The sequence below is a fragment of the Pongo abelii genome, chromosome 19 (genome assembly GCF_028885655.2).
Source record: "Pongo abelii isolate AG06213 chromosome 19, NHGRI_mPonAbe1-v2.0_pri, whole genome shotgun sequence".
NCBI classification, from domain to species: Eukaryota; Metazoa; Chordata; class Mammalia; order Primates; family Hominidae; genus Pongo; species Pongo abelii.
In genome coordinates, this window is record NC_072004.2 from 44530458 (window position 1) to 44547670 (window position 17213).

Consider the following 17213-nt stretch of genomic DNA (forward strand, 5'->3'; position numbering starts at 1 on the left):
GCAGCTTGGTTTTAAACGTTTTAAGAAGACATGAGACATCAGTCAGATACATTTAAGATATACATTGGCTTGGTCCAGAAAGGGAGCGAGGGTTGAAAGATTTATTATCAATCGAAAGGAATGTCTGAGTTAGGATAAGAGGTTGTAGTTACCAAAGTTTGATCATGCAGATGAAGCCTCCAGGTAGCAGGCTTCACAGAGAATAGATTGTAAATATTTCTTATCAGACTTAAGGTCTGTGTTGGTATTAATGCTGATTGACTTTTCCTGATTTCCAAAAGAGAGGAGGCATAATGAGGCATGTCCGACCCCCATTTCCCATCATGGCCTGAACCAGTCTTTCAGGTTAACTTTGGAGTGCCCTGGTCAAGAGGAGGGAATCTGTTCAGATAGGCCCTGCCTATTGAGTGGGGCCTTAGAATTTTATTTTGGGTTTACAGTTCTTATTAAATCATTATTTTGGGAACCTTATTTCATAAGTGAAAAACCAAACCAGATATCTCTCTGAGTCAGTGACTCTGTTTTGACTCTCAGTTCTACTCTCTGTGCATATTCCAGACTTGCTAATTTATTGACTTCCCATTTCTTTGCCTTCCCTGGGCAAACCCATCTCTCCTCGGGCGTTATAGTGTGGGATGGGACAGCAGACCCTTACGCACAACACTGGGAGAGTAAGAATTCATCTTTTCCCAGCCCATGATTTCTTCCAGGCAATGATATCTATCAGGCACCATAGTATAATATGGAGCCTGATGACTTATTACTAGCACTGACCTGACCACTGGGAAGATCAGTTGGTCATTAGTTGGTCATTAGTACCCAGAAGTTGGTCATTAGTACCCCAGAAGCTCACTTGAACAAATAGGCACAAGATCTTACTTATATATGTATATATTTCAGATTTTTTCCCCTAAGGTTCTCATTCTTTGTCAGTGCCACAAATCCCTCCTACATACTCCCCAGACCTTTCTGAAAGGTGGAACTGATTACACTAGTGAGCCCTCCAGTTTTCTTCAGTCTCTTGCAATTTTTCTCATTATAATGACAATAGTAAGGCTCCCACTCCCTATTAAAATGGAATATGCACAGTTAAGCTTAAATTGAACTTTCTCCTCCATCAGGTTAAACTTCCAGCTGTGCTCTTGGCTAACTTTACCTTTTTGTGATCACTTTAATGTGAGCATATCACAATTTTCTTTTCATTTGCTCTATTTCTTACAATGTCTTAGTGAGCTTTATACAAGTACAGAGAGGAGTATAGCGTTCCCAGCCAGGCGCGGTGGCTCACGCTTATAATCCCAGCACTTTGGGAGGTCGAGGTGGGTGGATCATTTGAGGCCAGGAGTTCAAGAGCAGCCTGGCCAACATGGTGAAACCCTGTTTCTACTAAAAATACAAAAAATTAGCTGGACGTGGTGGCACACACCTGTAATTCCAGCTACTCGGGAGACTGAGGCACAAGAATTGCTTGAACCCGGGAGGTGGAGGTAGCAGTGAGCCGAGATGGCGCCACTGCACTACAGTCTAGGCCACAGAGTGAGACTCTGTCTCAAAAAAAAAAATAGAGTTCCCCTCTGATCAGTAATTTCCACTCAACATTGTGATCATGTCATTATATGTGGATTATTGACACTTAAACAGTGCTTTAATATAATTTGTCTAATTGGAATATTTTTCCTTCCAGATTATAAGCAGAGGGCAAAAATGAAAAGATAATGGTTTTACCTCTCTGTTCAAAATATCTGGAAGAGATACAGTTTTTAAACACACAATGTGAAAAAGATGTGTTTTAACTGTAATGCCTGGCCAGGCGCTGTGGCTCACACCTGTAATCCCAGCACTTTGGGAGGCCAAGGTGGGTGGATCACGAGGTCAGGAATTCGAGACCAGCCTGGCCAACATGGTGAAACCTCATCTCTACTAAAGATACAAAAAATTAGCTGGGCGTGGTGGCGCACACCTGTAATCTCAGCTACTCGGGAGGCTGAGGCAGGAGAATGGCGTGAACCCAGGAGGCAGAGGTTGCAGTAAGCCGAGATTGCGCCATTGCACTCCAGCCTGCACGACAAGGCGAGACTCCATCTCAAAAAAAAAGAAAAAAAAAAAAAAAAAGTAATGCCTGACAGGTTCTTCCTGCCTGCTGCAAAGGCAAAACAGTTCATTGAGACCATGGTATCGCAGTAAAGAGTTTAATTAATGCAAGGCCAGCCACGCAGGAGAATTGGAGTTATCACTCAAATCAGTCTCCCCGAAGGCTCAGAGGTTAGGGTTTTTCAAAGATAGTTTGATGGACAAGGGACTAGAGAATGGGTTGATTGGTTGGGGATGAAATCATAGGGATGTGGAAAACAGTCCTCATGTGCTGAGTCAGCTTCTAGTTGGGAACCACAGGACCAGCTGAGTTACAAGTCACTGGTCCAGGTGACGTCAGCTGGTTGTCAGAAATGCAAAAGTCGGAAAAGTATCTCAGAAGGCCAATCTTAGGTTCTACAGTAGTGATGTTATCTACAGGAGTAGTTGGGGAAGTTACAAATCTTACAACTTCCAAAACGATGACTGGTTATCCTTTAATTACACATACATGTTAGCCAAATTCAGGCCCCTCTTATAATCCCAACCTTGTGACCTTTCATTAGTTTTACAAAGGTGGTTTAGTTTTGGGAAAGGTTGTTATCATCCTTGCTTTAAGATTAAACCCTAAGCTAAATTTCTCCCAAAGTTAGCTTGGCCGATGCCCAGGAATGACCAAGGACAGCTTGGAGGTTAGAAGTAAGGTGGAGTCTGGCCGGGCGTGGTGGCTCACTCCTGTAATCCTAGCACTTTGGGAGGCTGAGGGGGGCGGGTCACCTGATGTCAGGAGTTCAAGACCAGCCTGGCCAACATGGTGAAACCCCATCTCTACTAATAAATACAAAAATTAGCTGGGCATGCTGGCAGGTGCCTGTAATCCCAGCTACTTGGGAGGCTGAGACGGGAGAATCGCTTGAACCCGGGAGATGGTGGTTGCAGTGAGCAGAGATTGCGCCACTGCACTCCAGCCAGGGTGACTGAGACTCCATCTCAAAAAAAAAAAAAAGGTAGAGTCAACCATGTCAGATTTCTCTTACTGTTATAATTTTGCAAAGACAGTTTCATAATCATAGGTGATTGATAATAGCGAAGCCTGATGTGTTCACATTTGCCTTGAGTTAAGGTATCTGAAGTAGTATGTGTTGGAATAAAATATAAGTGAACATAGCTTATATTCAAATCCTTTATCATATCATACAGGAGATTCAATAAGTGTAATTGGCAGAAACAACAGCAACAACTTTGACCTGAACCGAAATTTCCCAGACCAGTTTGTTCAGATCACAGATCCTACGCAACCAGAAACTATTGCTGTAATGAGCTGGATGAAGTCCTATCCATTTGTACTTTCAGCAAACCTGCATGGAGGTATGGCAACTTTATATTCTACTAATTAGTTCTTGTTGAGAGCATTTGGAAATCCTGGTGGAATTTTATCTGTTTGTAGTGTTATGCTTTCTTAAAACGAGTATCCTGTTACTGCTTTTATGGCAGACAACAGTAAAGGTCTTTTCTCATTACTTTTTCAGCCAATGTCCTGGCTGTTTCTTTCCTCCTTCTTTCTCTCTTTTTTTTTCCTCCTCTTCTCTTCTCCTTCTACCCCCATCTCTTCTCTCCACCCCTTTCTTCTCTCTTTTCTCACCTACTACTCTCTCCCTTCTCTTACCTCCTCTCTCCTTTCTTCTCTGTCTTGTCTTTTTTCTCCTCTCCTCTCCTTCTCCCCTGCCTGTCCCCCTACTCTGCTCTTCCTCCTCCTCTCCTCTTCCTCTCATGGTTCTTCAGGTATTTTGTATTTATCTCTCACCTGGGAACTTGGTAACATATTCTTTGTCACTCATAAAAATTGATCCAAATGTTTAGTTCTGTTTTCTCCCTGAAGTTTAATAAACTCTTTTATGTAAATTTAGATTTTGATATTCTCTTTTGTACTTGGTATATCCTTAACTGCAGCAGAATGACCACATTCTCATGTAGTACCTGAGCTCATATACCTCCATATAATTTAGCAGGGACGGATCGGTTGAACAGGATGAGTGTCAAGATTAAAAATCGCCACAATGTCCAACTAAGATTGCGAATAAGAGTGAAGATATCAGTACCCAAGAGAACCAAAATGTGTCCACACATAAACTCACTTGAACAAAATGTTCACTCATTTAATGTACAGTGCTCATGTATATGAATGTTCAATGTACATGAACGTTCATTCAGGATTATTCACAATAACAAAAAAGTAGAAACAACCCAAACAACCATCATCTGATAAATAGGTAAAGAAAATGTGGTCTGTCCTTACAATGAATATTATTTGGCTCGAAAAGGAATCAAGTGCTGATACATGCTACAACATAGATCCTTGAAACCTTACGCTAAGTGACAAAAGCCAGTCATAAGAGACCACATAGTGCAGGATTATTATTTTTTTCTTTATCAAGTTAATGATTATATTTTTATGAAATTTTTAGAATAGGCATATCCATGGAGACAGAAAGTAGATTAAAGATTACATTGGGCTGGAGTGAATAGTGGTAGGAGGTGATAGGGGAGTGACTGCTAATGGATTTTGGGGTTTCTTTTTGGAGTTATGAAAATGTCCTATAACTGGGTAGTGGTAGTGGTTGTACAACCCTGTGAATATAAACAACTTTAAATGGGTGAATTGCATGGTATTTGAATTACATCAGTAAAACTGCTAAAAAAAAAAAAAAAGTGACAAGTATTAGCACCAGGGGCGATGGGGAAGAAATTTAGTTTCAACATTTATTGGAATATCCAGAAGTATCATAGTGGAGACTTCATGTCATATAGAGTGGCCTGCCATTTTAGAATGACAGTACGTACTGATGGATATTTAGATTTAGGAGGTTGAGATTCTCCAAAAATTGCTTTGAAAGATTGCCAATAGTAGAAAAAAGTACTTCTACAGTTGGTAATCATATATTGTTCTCAAAGAGTCAAATAAGAACTATGAAGTTATACCCTGCTTGGCAAAATAAGTTTTTTGTTTTCTTTTATTGTATTTTATGTGTTTAACGCTATGTTTGATAGAATTCACTTTTTATTTAGAGCTTTAAAAATATTCTCATAATAAATCACACATCATGTTGGCTAAATCTAGAAAGTTAATAATAGTTACATTCCAGTGAGAATAAGTCACAGATTTACAGATGTGGTATCCAGACCTTGGCATGGTGAGAGGTAGGAGTCTTCAGTCATGCAGACATCTTTCTTTCCATGACATACTTTGTTTTCTCATCTTAAAATCCTTATTTAAATGGAGTTTGAAATCTTGGCAAAGCAGTTTGAAGGAGAATTTCTTTGTTGCTGTACAGGAGTAAAAAATCCTCATAGATTCTGCAGCTGGAGCTTGTGAATTAAGCTGACAAAAGACAGATTAAAAGAAAAAAGCATACAAATTTTATTTGATGTTTGTACGTGGCACAGGCAACAGCCAGTGGGGGAGTTCGTAGGAAAGACGTGAAACCCTCAAAAAAGCAGTTAGTGTTAAGGACTTAGTGCTCTTATAACAAAGGGTAATACCTTGTGGAAAAGTGACTACACAAAGGAAGGGGTTTAGACTTCTAGGGGTAATAAATTGTGGGAAAGTGACTAGGAAATACGCGGGGGAAACTAATGAAAGATGAGGGTTATTTTACTAAGGTTTGTTTGTGTCAGCTCATCTTGGTGTTGACTATCCCATCTCTGATGGTACCAGGAAGGTGCCTTTCTCACGGGAAATTTATGCCCTAATTTTAGGCAGAAAGAGGGAGGGTAGATAGCCTTTCCTGCATCTGCTGTTTCTCAGTTGCCTTCAGCTCTAAATAATTAATATGCTAAAGAGTCATATTCTGGGGCAGAATGTTCTGATTCCTTTCACTGCCATCTTTATAATTTAGAAGGATCTTGAAAGAATATAGGGGAAAGCTATATTCTTTTTCATAAAATTTCAAAAATTTTGATACTAATTTTTTTATTGAGGTCAAGTTTACATAATTCTAGTGGCATTTAGTGCATTCATAGTGTTTTGCAACTGCCCCCTCTATCTTGTTCCAAAACATTTTTATCTCCACAAAAGGATACCCCACAGCCGTTTAACAGTGACTCCCCTTTCCCTTCTCCCCTTAACCTCTGGTAACCACCAATCTTTGTTCTGTCTCTAGGGATTTACCTATTCTGGATATTTCATAGAAATGGAATCCTATAACATGTGACCTTTCGTGTCTGGCTTCTTTCATTTAGCATAGTGTTTTCAAGGTTCACTCATGTTGTAGCATATATCAGTACTTCATTCCTTTCTATGGTTGAATAATAGTACATTGTATATACATATGTATATATCAATATCACATTTGCTTTATCCATTTACTTACTGATGGACATTTGGGTTGTTTTGACTTTGACTACAGTGAAAAATGCTTCTATGCCCATTGGCATTCAAATATCTATTTGAGTTCCTGTTTTCTTTTCCCCGTGCCCCACTTGTTTTGAAACAGAGTCTCACTCTGATACCCAGGCTGGAGTGTAAGTGGTGTGATCATGGCTCACTGCAGCCTCAAACTCCTGAACTCAGGCAATCCTCCCACCTCAGCCTCCCAAGTAGCTGGAACTGCAGGCATGCACCACCACCCCTGGCTTATTTTAAATTTTTTGTAGAGACAGGGTCTCCCAGTGTTGCCCAGGCTGATCTTGAACTCTTGGGCTCAAGCAATCCACCTGCCTTGGCCTCCCAAAGTGCTGAGATTATAGGCATGAACTACTGTATGCAGCCCCTGTATTCAGTTCTTTTGGGTGTACACCTAGGAGTGAAATTGTCATATGATAATTCCATGTTAAGCTTTTTGAGGAATTGTCAAACTGTTTTCCACAGAGGCTGGACTATTTTACATTCCCACCAGCAATGTATGAGGTTCCAGTTTCTTCATATCCTCACCACCACTTATTTTCTATTTTTATTATTATAGCTGTCTTAGTGGGTAAAAGTAGGACCTCATTTTGGTTTTGGTGTGCATTTCCCCAATAACTAATGATGCCGAGGATCTTTTCATGAGCTTGTTGGCCATTTATCTATCTTCTTTGGAGAAATATCTGTTCAAGTCCTTTGCCCAATTTTTAATTGAGTTTTTGTCTTTGTTGTTAAGTTGTAAGAGTTTTTAAATACTGGACTTGCAAAATATTTTCAGGCTTGCAAAATATTTTCCCCCATTCTATAGGCTGTCTTTTCTCTTTCTTATGTCCTTGATGCATAAAAGTTTTTGATTTTGATGGAATCCCATATATCTGTTTTTTTCTTTTGTTGCTAGTCCTTTCTGTGTTGATGCTTATTTTTTTGAGGTAGACTGTTTGGTAGAAGTACTATAAATCTTTTTTTGTGGCTTTAGAAAATTAGCCATTTGAAAGATATTTTCTCACTTATTCACTTTGATTTTCTATTGAAGAAATTAGTGTAATTTTCATTTCTGTTGAGGAAATTCTGCTTGGCAAATTTTATTGTTTTCTCTTCTCTGGCAGTATTCTGAAAAGCTTTATGTTAATAATCCATCTTGAAACAGACAACATGATACATTTTCCTCTTTTCCCTTATAGGTTCTTTGGTGGTTAACTACCCTTTTGATGATGATGAACAAGGACTTGCCACATATAGTAAATCACCAGATGATGCTGTGTTTCAACAAATAGCACTTTCTTATTCCAAGGTAGGCTTGTCTTTGAATATAAAATGTTATAAGATTAATTCTTTTATTTAAAAATATGCTTTAAAGTCCTGCAAGACTCAGGTCAAGTGCTTCCATAGTTAATAAAGCATGACTTTTTCAGCTGTTTCCGGAAAACAACTTTTTCTCCTGTTTCCCACCTCACTTTTGAATACACTACATGTCTTTCTCCATTGGCCTTTTATCTATGGTTTTAGCACAGTACCTGGAACATATATATGTCAATTTATTTCATTTGACAAATAAGTTATAAGCCCAGTAAAGTAGGCCAAGATAAGGGCTTAATGAATTATAGCTCTGGAGCCAAATCTTGCCCACCACCTGTTTTTGTAACTAAAATTGTATTGACACACAGCCACAGCTATATTTTTATATATTGTGTGTGGCTCCTTTCTCCTTCAACATTTCAGAGTAAGTCAGTATAATTTACTATATTAACAAACTAAAGAAGGAAAATCCAGTGATCAAAGGGCAAAGTTGAGTAGTTTCAACAAAGACTTTTGCATCTAAAAAGTCTGAAATATTTGCTGTCTGGTTTTTTACAGGAAAAAATTGCCAAACTTTAGTCTAAGGTATTTAAGATCCTGTAGTTACATATAGCAAGGAAAAGCAGGCAGAAATTTCTGTATTTTCCAAACTTCCTATGATAAACATGGATTACTCTTACAATCAGGAATGTTAAAATGTGTGTGTGTGAACATTTAATTTAAAAATTGTTCTTAGGACCAGGCCTGGTGGCTCATGCCTGAAATCCTAGCACTTTGGTAGGGCAAGGCAGGAGAATTGCTTGAGCTCTCAGGAGTTTGAGACCGGACTGGGCAACATAGCAAGAGCTTGCCTCTACTAAAAATAAAAATAAAAAAAATTAGCCGGTTGTGGTGTCACGCATTTGCTGTCCCAGCTACTTAGGAGGCTGAGGTGGCAGGATTGCTCTATCCCAGGAGATTGAGGTTGAAGTGAGCTTGATCACAATACTATACTCTAGCCTGGGTGACAAAGCTGAGACCCTGTCTCAAAAAAATAAAAACTGTCTTAGAAAACATGTTAAAAGTTGAGGCTTGTAAACTAGGCTTGTTAGTTTCAATGTTTGGTGTTACTACTGACTTAGTATTGTTATTGGTTATATTGGCACTATTATTGGTTATAGGTAATGAATATTATTACTATAACTCTGTACTCTCCAGTCACAGCCCTCCATCCTTCCACTTTTCCCATTCCCTCATCCTCTGCAAATGAATCTTGTGAGATTGTTCAGAGTTTCTACTAGAGGAGTACAGCTGTTCATTTCACCTTAGAGAATTATTGCTTTCTGTTTGGACATATATGTTTTTTTGAAGTACATATGTGGAGTAATAAGAGAATAGATAGTGTCCCAACCATCAAAATAAAAATGGTCAGATTTTGCATATTTTCTCATCACATTCTATGCTCATTCTCATGATTTCTGCTTTTCGCCTTCCTTTTGGCTTCCAGTTCCTTATCTTCTCTTTGTTTTCTTAGACCATTAACCCTTTTGATTTGATTTACCTTTCTCTGTAGCATAGACCCATGGACATACCTTTTCAATGATTCTCCTAAGAGCCTTGTACACCCCTTTGACATAACTGCTTTGCCCTCCAGTCCTCGGTAATTACCATTATCTCTTTTCTCCATACCAATATTACAAGTACAGCCTAGAGTGGTCACACAGTCACGGCAATTTGCTACAGTCCATATGTGTGCTCTCCAACTTCAGCTGAACCCTCAGTCCTACATGGCAACATTTCCTGTTTAGCTACTTGACTCCCTGGCTCAGTTCCCACTATGGTGATTCACAGTCTTTATCCTCTATCTGAGCCTCCTGTTCCAGCTCTATCCCTCTTATTCGTAGTAGATCACTTTGCATTGAACTAAAGTAGAACTTTGAGTAATCTGATATGAGTTCACTAAGATTCTGTCTTCTCAATTGTTACTCATGTGTGTCTTAACAATATTCTTCTCCATTTCTTTATCCCACTGCATTCTGCCTCCTGGAATCTTGTGTCTTCATATCTTATTTTATAAATGGGGAAGGTGATAATTAAACTCCCCAGTCTTCACTCACAGCCTTTTTTCTCTTGCTCAATAAGCAGCTCCTCTAAAAATATTGTCTTCTGCTAACCTTAGTAAGCCCCCATGAAGCTACCATTCCAAGTTTCTTTATTTTTACTCTTCAAAACTTCTCAAAAGTAAATAGTCTTGGGAGACATCTGAGCAGCCAAAGACCATGATGGCTATGTGATAACCTATCTCCCAGGGTTTGTCTTTAAACAATATAAAACGACTTAAAAACTACCAAATTTTACATAAAACCACACTGTTGGCATCACAAAAGATCGTGAAACTGCAAAATAACTGTAAATTTTTTAAAAATCAAGAAATCTCAGCATGATCTATCATGTACCTACACCACCTTCACCCCACCGCAAGGCTTTGTGGTGAGGTAAAGCAGACCAAGAAAACTTATGGAGAAGACAGAAGTGGGTGCCAGTGAAGGGCAGCTGTGACGGTAATTTGGAATGACCACCATACATCACATATGCACTAAATCCAAAAATACTAAAAGAGTAACTGGGCAGATGAGAGCTCTGAAATACAGAGAAGAGATTTCAAAATGCACACAACTTAAGGGATCTTGTGTGATTTAACGGGATAAGTACAATTTAAAAGGAGAGGATGGTTACAGGGAGATCTTCCAAACTCATAGCTTTTGTAGAAGGAAAAAAAGAGGCAAAGATAGAAATGAAGAAGTGCTCCTTGGCAATTAGATGGTGAATGGGAAAAGGAAAAAGTGGAGAGAAATGTAAGGTTTTACAAGACAGAAAAGAACTTTAAAATCAGAAGATTCTCAGCTCCACCCTTACCACCAAGACAAATAAATAACCACACTGAGATACCTGGATTTTGCTAGACTGACAGAAAAGTGTATCATTAAGCTAGGAATAATATTAAATGCCCAATATCATAAAAATAAAGAGGAAAATGAAAGTCCATGGAAAATGATTGCAGAAAATTAGGAAATGAAACTTCATATATAGACACTAATGAGACCCTACCATTAGCAAAAAATAATCAAGAAGCAGAAGAAAACTGTTCAGTTGGCATTCTAAACAGATTAAGTATACCCAAATATACGTTGAGAATATGAGAAACTACCTCAATTCAGATAGTCAAAAAATAAAAACAGAGGCCAGGAAACAAAAAAACAGGGATAAATAAAATAAAGTTTATAGGACTCAGGAAAAAAATGGAAGAAAAAGACAAAATTATCTCTGAAATGAAGAATAAATGACAAAAGTTAGGGAACTCATACATCCAATTTCAAACTTACTACAAAGCTACAGTAATTAAGACAGTGTGGTACTGGCATAAAGACAGACATATAGATCAATGAAATAGAACTGAGAACCCAGGAATAAATTCTTATGTTGATGGTCAGTTGATTTTTTTTTTAGAAAAGGATGCCAAGACAATTCAATAGGCAAAGAATAGATTTTTTAAATAAATGGTGCTGGGACAATTGGATATTTATATGCAAAAGAATAAACTAGATACCTTCCTCACACCACACCCCAAAATTAGCTTAAAATAGGTCATAAACCTAAATATAGGAACTAAAACTATAAAACTAAGAAAAAATAGGAATACCTTTTTGTGATTTGGTCCTCCTCTAGATATGACATCAAAAACACAAGTGACAAAAAAAGGTTGATAAATTAGACATAATCCAGATTAAAAACTTCTTTACTGCAAGGAAAACTGTATTTGTTTTCTAGTTCTGCTGTAACAAAATTCCACAAACTGGATGGTCTAAGACAACAGGAATTTATTGTCTCACAGTTTTGGAGGCCAGAAGTCCAAAATCACAGTGTTGCCAGGGCCATTCTCCTTCTGAAACTGTGGAAGAATCCTTCCTTGTTTCTCCCTAGTTTCTGGTGCTTTGCTGGCAACCATTGGCATTCCTTCACTTCTAGGTGCATCACTCCAACCCTTCATTGTCACATGGCATTCTCCCTCTGTCTTTGTATCCCAGTTTCCCCTTTGTACAAGGACACCATCATATTGGATTAGGGCCCATGCTAATCACCTTATTTTAACTTGATTACCTCTGTAAGGAACTTATTTCCAAATAAAATCACATTTTGAGGTACTGAGGGTTAGGACTTCAATATATTTTTGGAGGACACAACTCAATCCATAACATATAACATCCAGGAAGTAAAAAGACAACCCACAGAAGTTGGGCGTGGTGGCACATGCCTGTAGTCCCAACTACTTGGGAGGCTGAGGCCGAAGGATTGCTTGAGCCCAAGAAGTAGAGGCTATCGTGAGCTATGATCATGCCACTGCACTCCAGCTTGGGTGACAGAAGGAGACCCCAGCCCCCAAAAAATAAATAAATAGAAAGATGACCCACAGAATAAGAGAAAATTTTTGCAAATCATATATTTGATAAATATCTAAATTTATCAAATTTAGATATATCTAAAATATATAAAGAACTCTTATGGCTAAATAATAAAAAGACAAATCATCCAAGTGAAAAATAGGCAAAGGATCTGAATGAACATTTCTCTAAAGAAGAGGAAATGGCCAATAAGCACATGAAAAGATGCTCAATATTATTAGCCGTTAGAGAAATGCAAGTCAATACCACAATGAGATACCTCTTCTTACCCACTAGAATGGCTGTAATTTAAAAAATGGAAAATATGCATAGGCAAAGATGTGGAAAAATTGAAACCTTTATACGTACATTGCTGGTGGGGTGTAAAATGGTATAACTGCTTTGAAAAACACTCTGGCAGTGCTTTAAAACATTAAATATAGAATTGTAATATGACCCAGCATTCCACTGCTAGGTATATACCCAAGAGAAATGGAAACATGTATTCACACAAAAACTTGTACATGAATATTTGTAGCAGCATTATTCATAATAGCCCCAAATGGAAACAACCAAAATGTCTATCAACTGATGAATGGGTTAACAAACTGATAAGTAGACGTACAAAATCATACAGTGGAATATTATTCAGCCATAAAAAGTAATGAAGTAATGATACACGGTACAACTTGAATGAACCTTAAAAACCTGCTAAGTGAAAGAAGTCACAAGAGACTACATATTGTATGGTTCAGTTTATATGTAATGTTCAGACTAGGCAAACCCATAGAGACAGAAAGTAGATTGGTGGTTGCCTAGGGTTTGGAGTAGGGGTGGGGAGTAGGGGTTGGGGAAAAATGGAGAATGCTAATAGGTATAGAGTTTCTCTTTGGGGTGATGAAAATGTCCTAAAATTTATTATGGTGGGTGGTTATACAACTCTATGAATACTAAAAACCATTGAATTGTACACTTTAAATGGAGTCAATTGTGTGGAATGTGAATTATATCTCAATAAAGTGGATTTTGAAAACCTAAAGAAGACTGAGGCGTGGAGGATCCATTCTATATTCGTATATAAGTTAAAAAAATGAGGTCTAAAAGTTATATACCAAGCCTGGTGTGATGGCTCACACCTGTAATCTCAACACTTTGGGAGGCTGAGGTGGGCAGATTTGTTGAGCCCAGGAGTTCGAGACCAGCCTGGGCAACATGGTCAAACCCCATCTCTACAAAAAATACAAAAATTAGCTGGGTGTGTGGGTGCATGCCAATAGTCCCAGCTCCTCAGGAGGGTGAGATGGAAGGATCACCTGAGCGTGGGGAGATTGAGGCTACAGTGAGCTGTGTTTCCACTACTGCACTCTGAGCTGGGTGACAAACAAGACCCAGTTTCAAAACCAAAACAAAACCAAAGCAAAAGCGCATGGATATAATTATTACAGTAATCTAAAATTATGGTTTTTATTTGATAAGAGAGTGATGGGATGATAAGCCTATAATTGGCATATTAAATTTCTAGATGGGGATCGTTTATTTTATTTTGTTTTTGTTAGGACAGAGTCTTGCTTTGTCACTCAGGCTGTATTGCAGTGGTGCAATCATGGCTTACTGCAGCCTCAACCTCCTGGGGTCAGGCTATTTTCCCGTCTCAGCCTCCCAACGAGCTGGTTCTACAGGCATATAGCACCATGCGTGGCTTTTTTTTTTTTTTTTTTTTTTTTTTGTAGAGACGAGGTCTCACTGTATTGCCCAGGCTGGTCTTGAACTTCTGAGCTCAAGCAGTTCTCCAACCTTGGCCTCCCAAAGTGTTGGGATTACAGGTGTGATCTTACCTGTCCCTGTTTGTATATTTTAAAGTTAAATGGGAAATTATTCTTTTTCTCTTCACACTTTCAGTACTTTTTTTCTGTTTCAAAAAGAGATAAATGAAGTTTTGACCATCTTTCAAAGCTCAATTTCTTCTAGGAAACTCCCCCTGCCACTCTCATCAGATATAATCTTTCTCTCTTCTTGCTTTCAATGGCATGCATTTGTGTCTCCATGGCAGTTTTTCTTACCCTTCATTGAGTTATCAGTTGGGCACCTACTGTATACTAGATGCTGAGGACACAGAGACACAAACTGTTTCAAGGAATAGTGTATTATCTTTAGGGAAGAGAAAGGTGCAACTAGTTGTAATAGGGTAAGGTAATTGTACAGAGGGCAGTCAGAGCACAGAGGGGCCATCTTATTCCTGCTAGCAGTCAGGGAAAGCTGCTTGCTTTTATTGTGTGTGTATTATCTTTTTTGGACTTCAAGCTCCTTGAAAGCATGAAACGAAAGTATAAGTATGAGCAGAAATTTTTTTTAGAAAGGGGTTCAGCTAGGTTTTATATTACTTGTAATTGTGAGTAATAAATGAAGTCAGTATTTTCTTACAGAGCACATTGAATTTTGATTTTTAAAAATAGATAAGTTCAGATAGTGAAAAATCAAAATGGCATAAAAAGCTATACACTGAAAAGTCTCACTGCTCATAGCCCCACCCAACTCCTACCTCCACCCCTCACACACCCTGTTGGAAGCCACTTTTATTATTTTCCTGTATCTTTCCAGTATTTTTTTTTGATGGAGATACAAACAAATACAAGTAAAGATTCTTTTTGTTTTTCCAGGAAAATTCCCAGATGTTTCAAGGTAGACCTTGCAAGAATATGTATCCTAATGAATATTTTCCTCATGGAATAACGAATGGAGCTAGTTGGTATAATGTGCCAGGTAAAGATTCTTTTATATCAAGGCCTTACAACTTGATGGCCTTTCTGCTTTCCCAGATGGTGCTACCTGTTATTATCTTTTAATTTTGAGGAATAATCATTATTTTTAAAACATAGTTTAAATAGTTAAAAATATTTAAATAATCTTTTCAACTGCTTTTATGTTTGATGTACATTGAGGGTTGAGTAAGAATAATGCACTAAAACGATTAAAGGGTTACATTTTACTTCTGGCTATTACAAAGAATCTTACCTGTGCTAATAGAAGAGTGTAAGCTCTATATGAATTCTTAAACGTGAAGGCATAGGTGTTTTGCTTGTATCGCAAGCGTCAAAGTGCCCTCACATGAACACATTATCTTATCAATGCTGATAAGAGATAAATTTGGCTTTTTACTAGGAATATTGCTTACCAGTTGGGATCTGAGCTGTTTAGAACTTCTTCAGAGTGACTAATTTTAATTTTTATCTTTTAGGAGGAATGCAGGACTGGAACTATTTACAAACAAATTGCTTTGAAGTGACTATTGAACTAGGTTGTGTGAAATATCCATTTGAGAAAGAGCTGCCAAACTTTTGGGAACAGAATCGAAGATCACTAATCCAGTTTATGAAACAGGTGACTATTCAGGAGTGAAGTGTGAAATTTCTCCCAAGGGTGAAAAGATTTTTGTGCGTACACGTGGTTTTTGTGCAGTGATTTTGGCATACACTCTTTAAAATTTCAATTTGTTTTAGTTTATTTAACCAATTTGTATATTCCAAGGTGTTTAATATATTTATCTAGAAAATTCATGGATGGAAATGAGTTTATTTGTATATGTGAGGAAAAGTTGAAGAAAATGATTGAACAAGGTAGTAATATTTTGCTCTTAAGGGTTGGTGGTCACTTTTTACCCGTGTTTAAAAAAGACCAGCATAAATTGGATACACACCTAATCATTGGCCAAGTGATAAAAAGATGGGCTGTGGAGTAAATGTTTTTATTCTTTTTCTTATTGCCAGTGATTTACTGTGAAATGATTAATTTCCTTTTGTTTGGATATGCGTGGTGGCCAATAGGTAAAGATTATAAGAAATACGCTAATGTTAATTACAATAATCAGACTAATACTTTGTGCCAGTACATTTCTGCATTTTTCTTTTTCCTGAGTGGTGTGACATAAAGTCTGTGAGTTTTTTTTTACTATATTTAAAGACATTTTATTCTGAAAAAATTTAAATATACAGAAAAGTTATGACTAGCCAATAATTATTCCTATACCTAGATTTAACATTTTTAACATTTTGTTATATTTGCTTTATTTTAATGTAAATTTTATTTACACACTCACATACACATACATATTTTTGACTGAACTATTTTAATATAAATTGCAGGTATGGTATTTTACCCCTAAATATTTCAGCATCTATCTCCTAAAAATAAGGAGCTACTACATATTATCTCTAAGTGCTACTATCCTACCCAAGAAAATTAACAGTAATTCCTTAATATTACCTAATACTTAGTTTATATTTAAATGTCCATATTTGTCCCCAAAATGTAATTTTACAGCTGTATTTTATGACCAGGATCTAGTCAAGTTTCATGCATTGCATTGGATTATTATATCTCTTTACTATTCTTTGAGCTAGAAGAGTCCTTCTGTTTTTAAAAAATGCCATTTCCTTTTGAAAAGGCCAGGTCTGTTTTCTTGTAGAATGTCATATATTCTGAAATCATCAGAATGTGCTAAAGTTTAAACAGTGTTATTTATATTCTTCATGACGAAGAGAAATAAAGCCTATGAAAAATTAGCCTTCAGAAATATTTTAATGAACATTTACATTGAACTTTACTCTGAACTCCTAAATTCCTGTTTGTTCCATTTATTTGTGTTAACAATCTGTTATTTTGAATATGACCTCCCAAGATAATTAGATGATGATGTTTATTATTGAAATCTGGTGTCCTTGTACTTAATCCAGGTTCATCAGGGCGTCAAAGGATTTGTTCTAGATGCCACAGATGGCAGGGGTATATTAAATGCCACCATTAGTGTTGCTGAGATTAATCACCCAGTGACTACTTACAAAACTGGAGATTACTGGCGTCTGTTGGTTCCAGGAAGTTATAAAATCACAGCATCTGCTCGAGGGTGAGTGACTGAATGCTTTGAAATAGAGTGCTTGGAGGACAAACATGGCTCCATCCTGGAGGATTATTACTAGAACGTTCTAGAGAGCCTTTTAAGCAACTTTGAATAGATTGCTGGGAAGTTTAGG

At 37.5% G+C, this 17213-nt stretch overlaps 1 protein-coding gene across 1 annotated transcript in view; it reads left to right on the forward strand.

The window, feature by feature from the left end:
• Positions 1-17213, forward strand: part of CPD (carboxypeptidase D) — an 86993-nt gene that overhangs the window by 45558 nt on the left and 24222 nt on the right. Inside the window, exons 7-11 of the mRNA XM_024234874.3 lie at positions 3271-3438; positions 7654-7763; positions 14844-14946; positions 15422-15564; positions 16917-17086. Of these exons, the coding sequence (XP_024090642.1) occupies positions 3271-3438; positions 7654-7763; positions 14844-14946; positions 15422-15564; positions 16917-17086 (694 nt within the window). The remainder of the gene's footprint in view (positions 1-3270; positions 3439-7653; positions 7764-14843; positions 14947-15421; positions 15565-16916; positions 17087-17213) is intronic.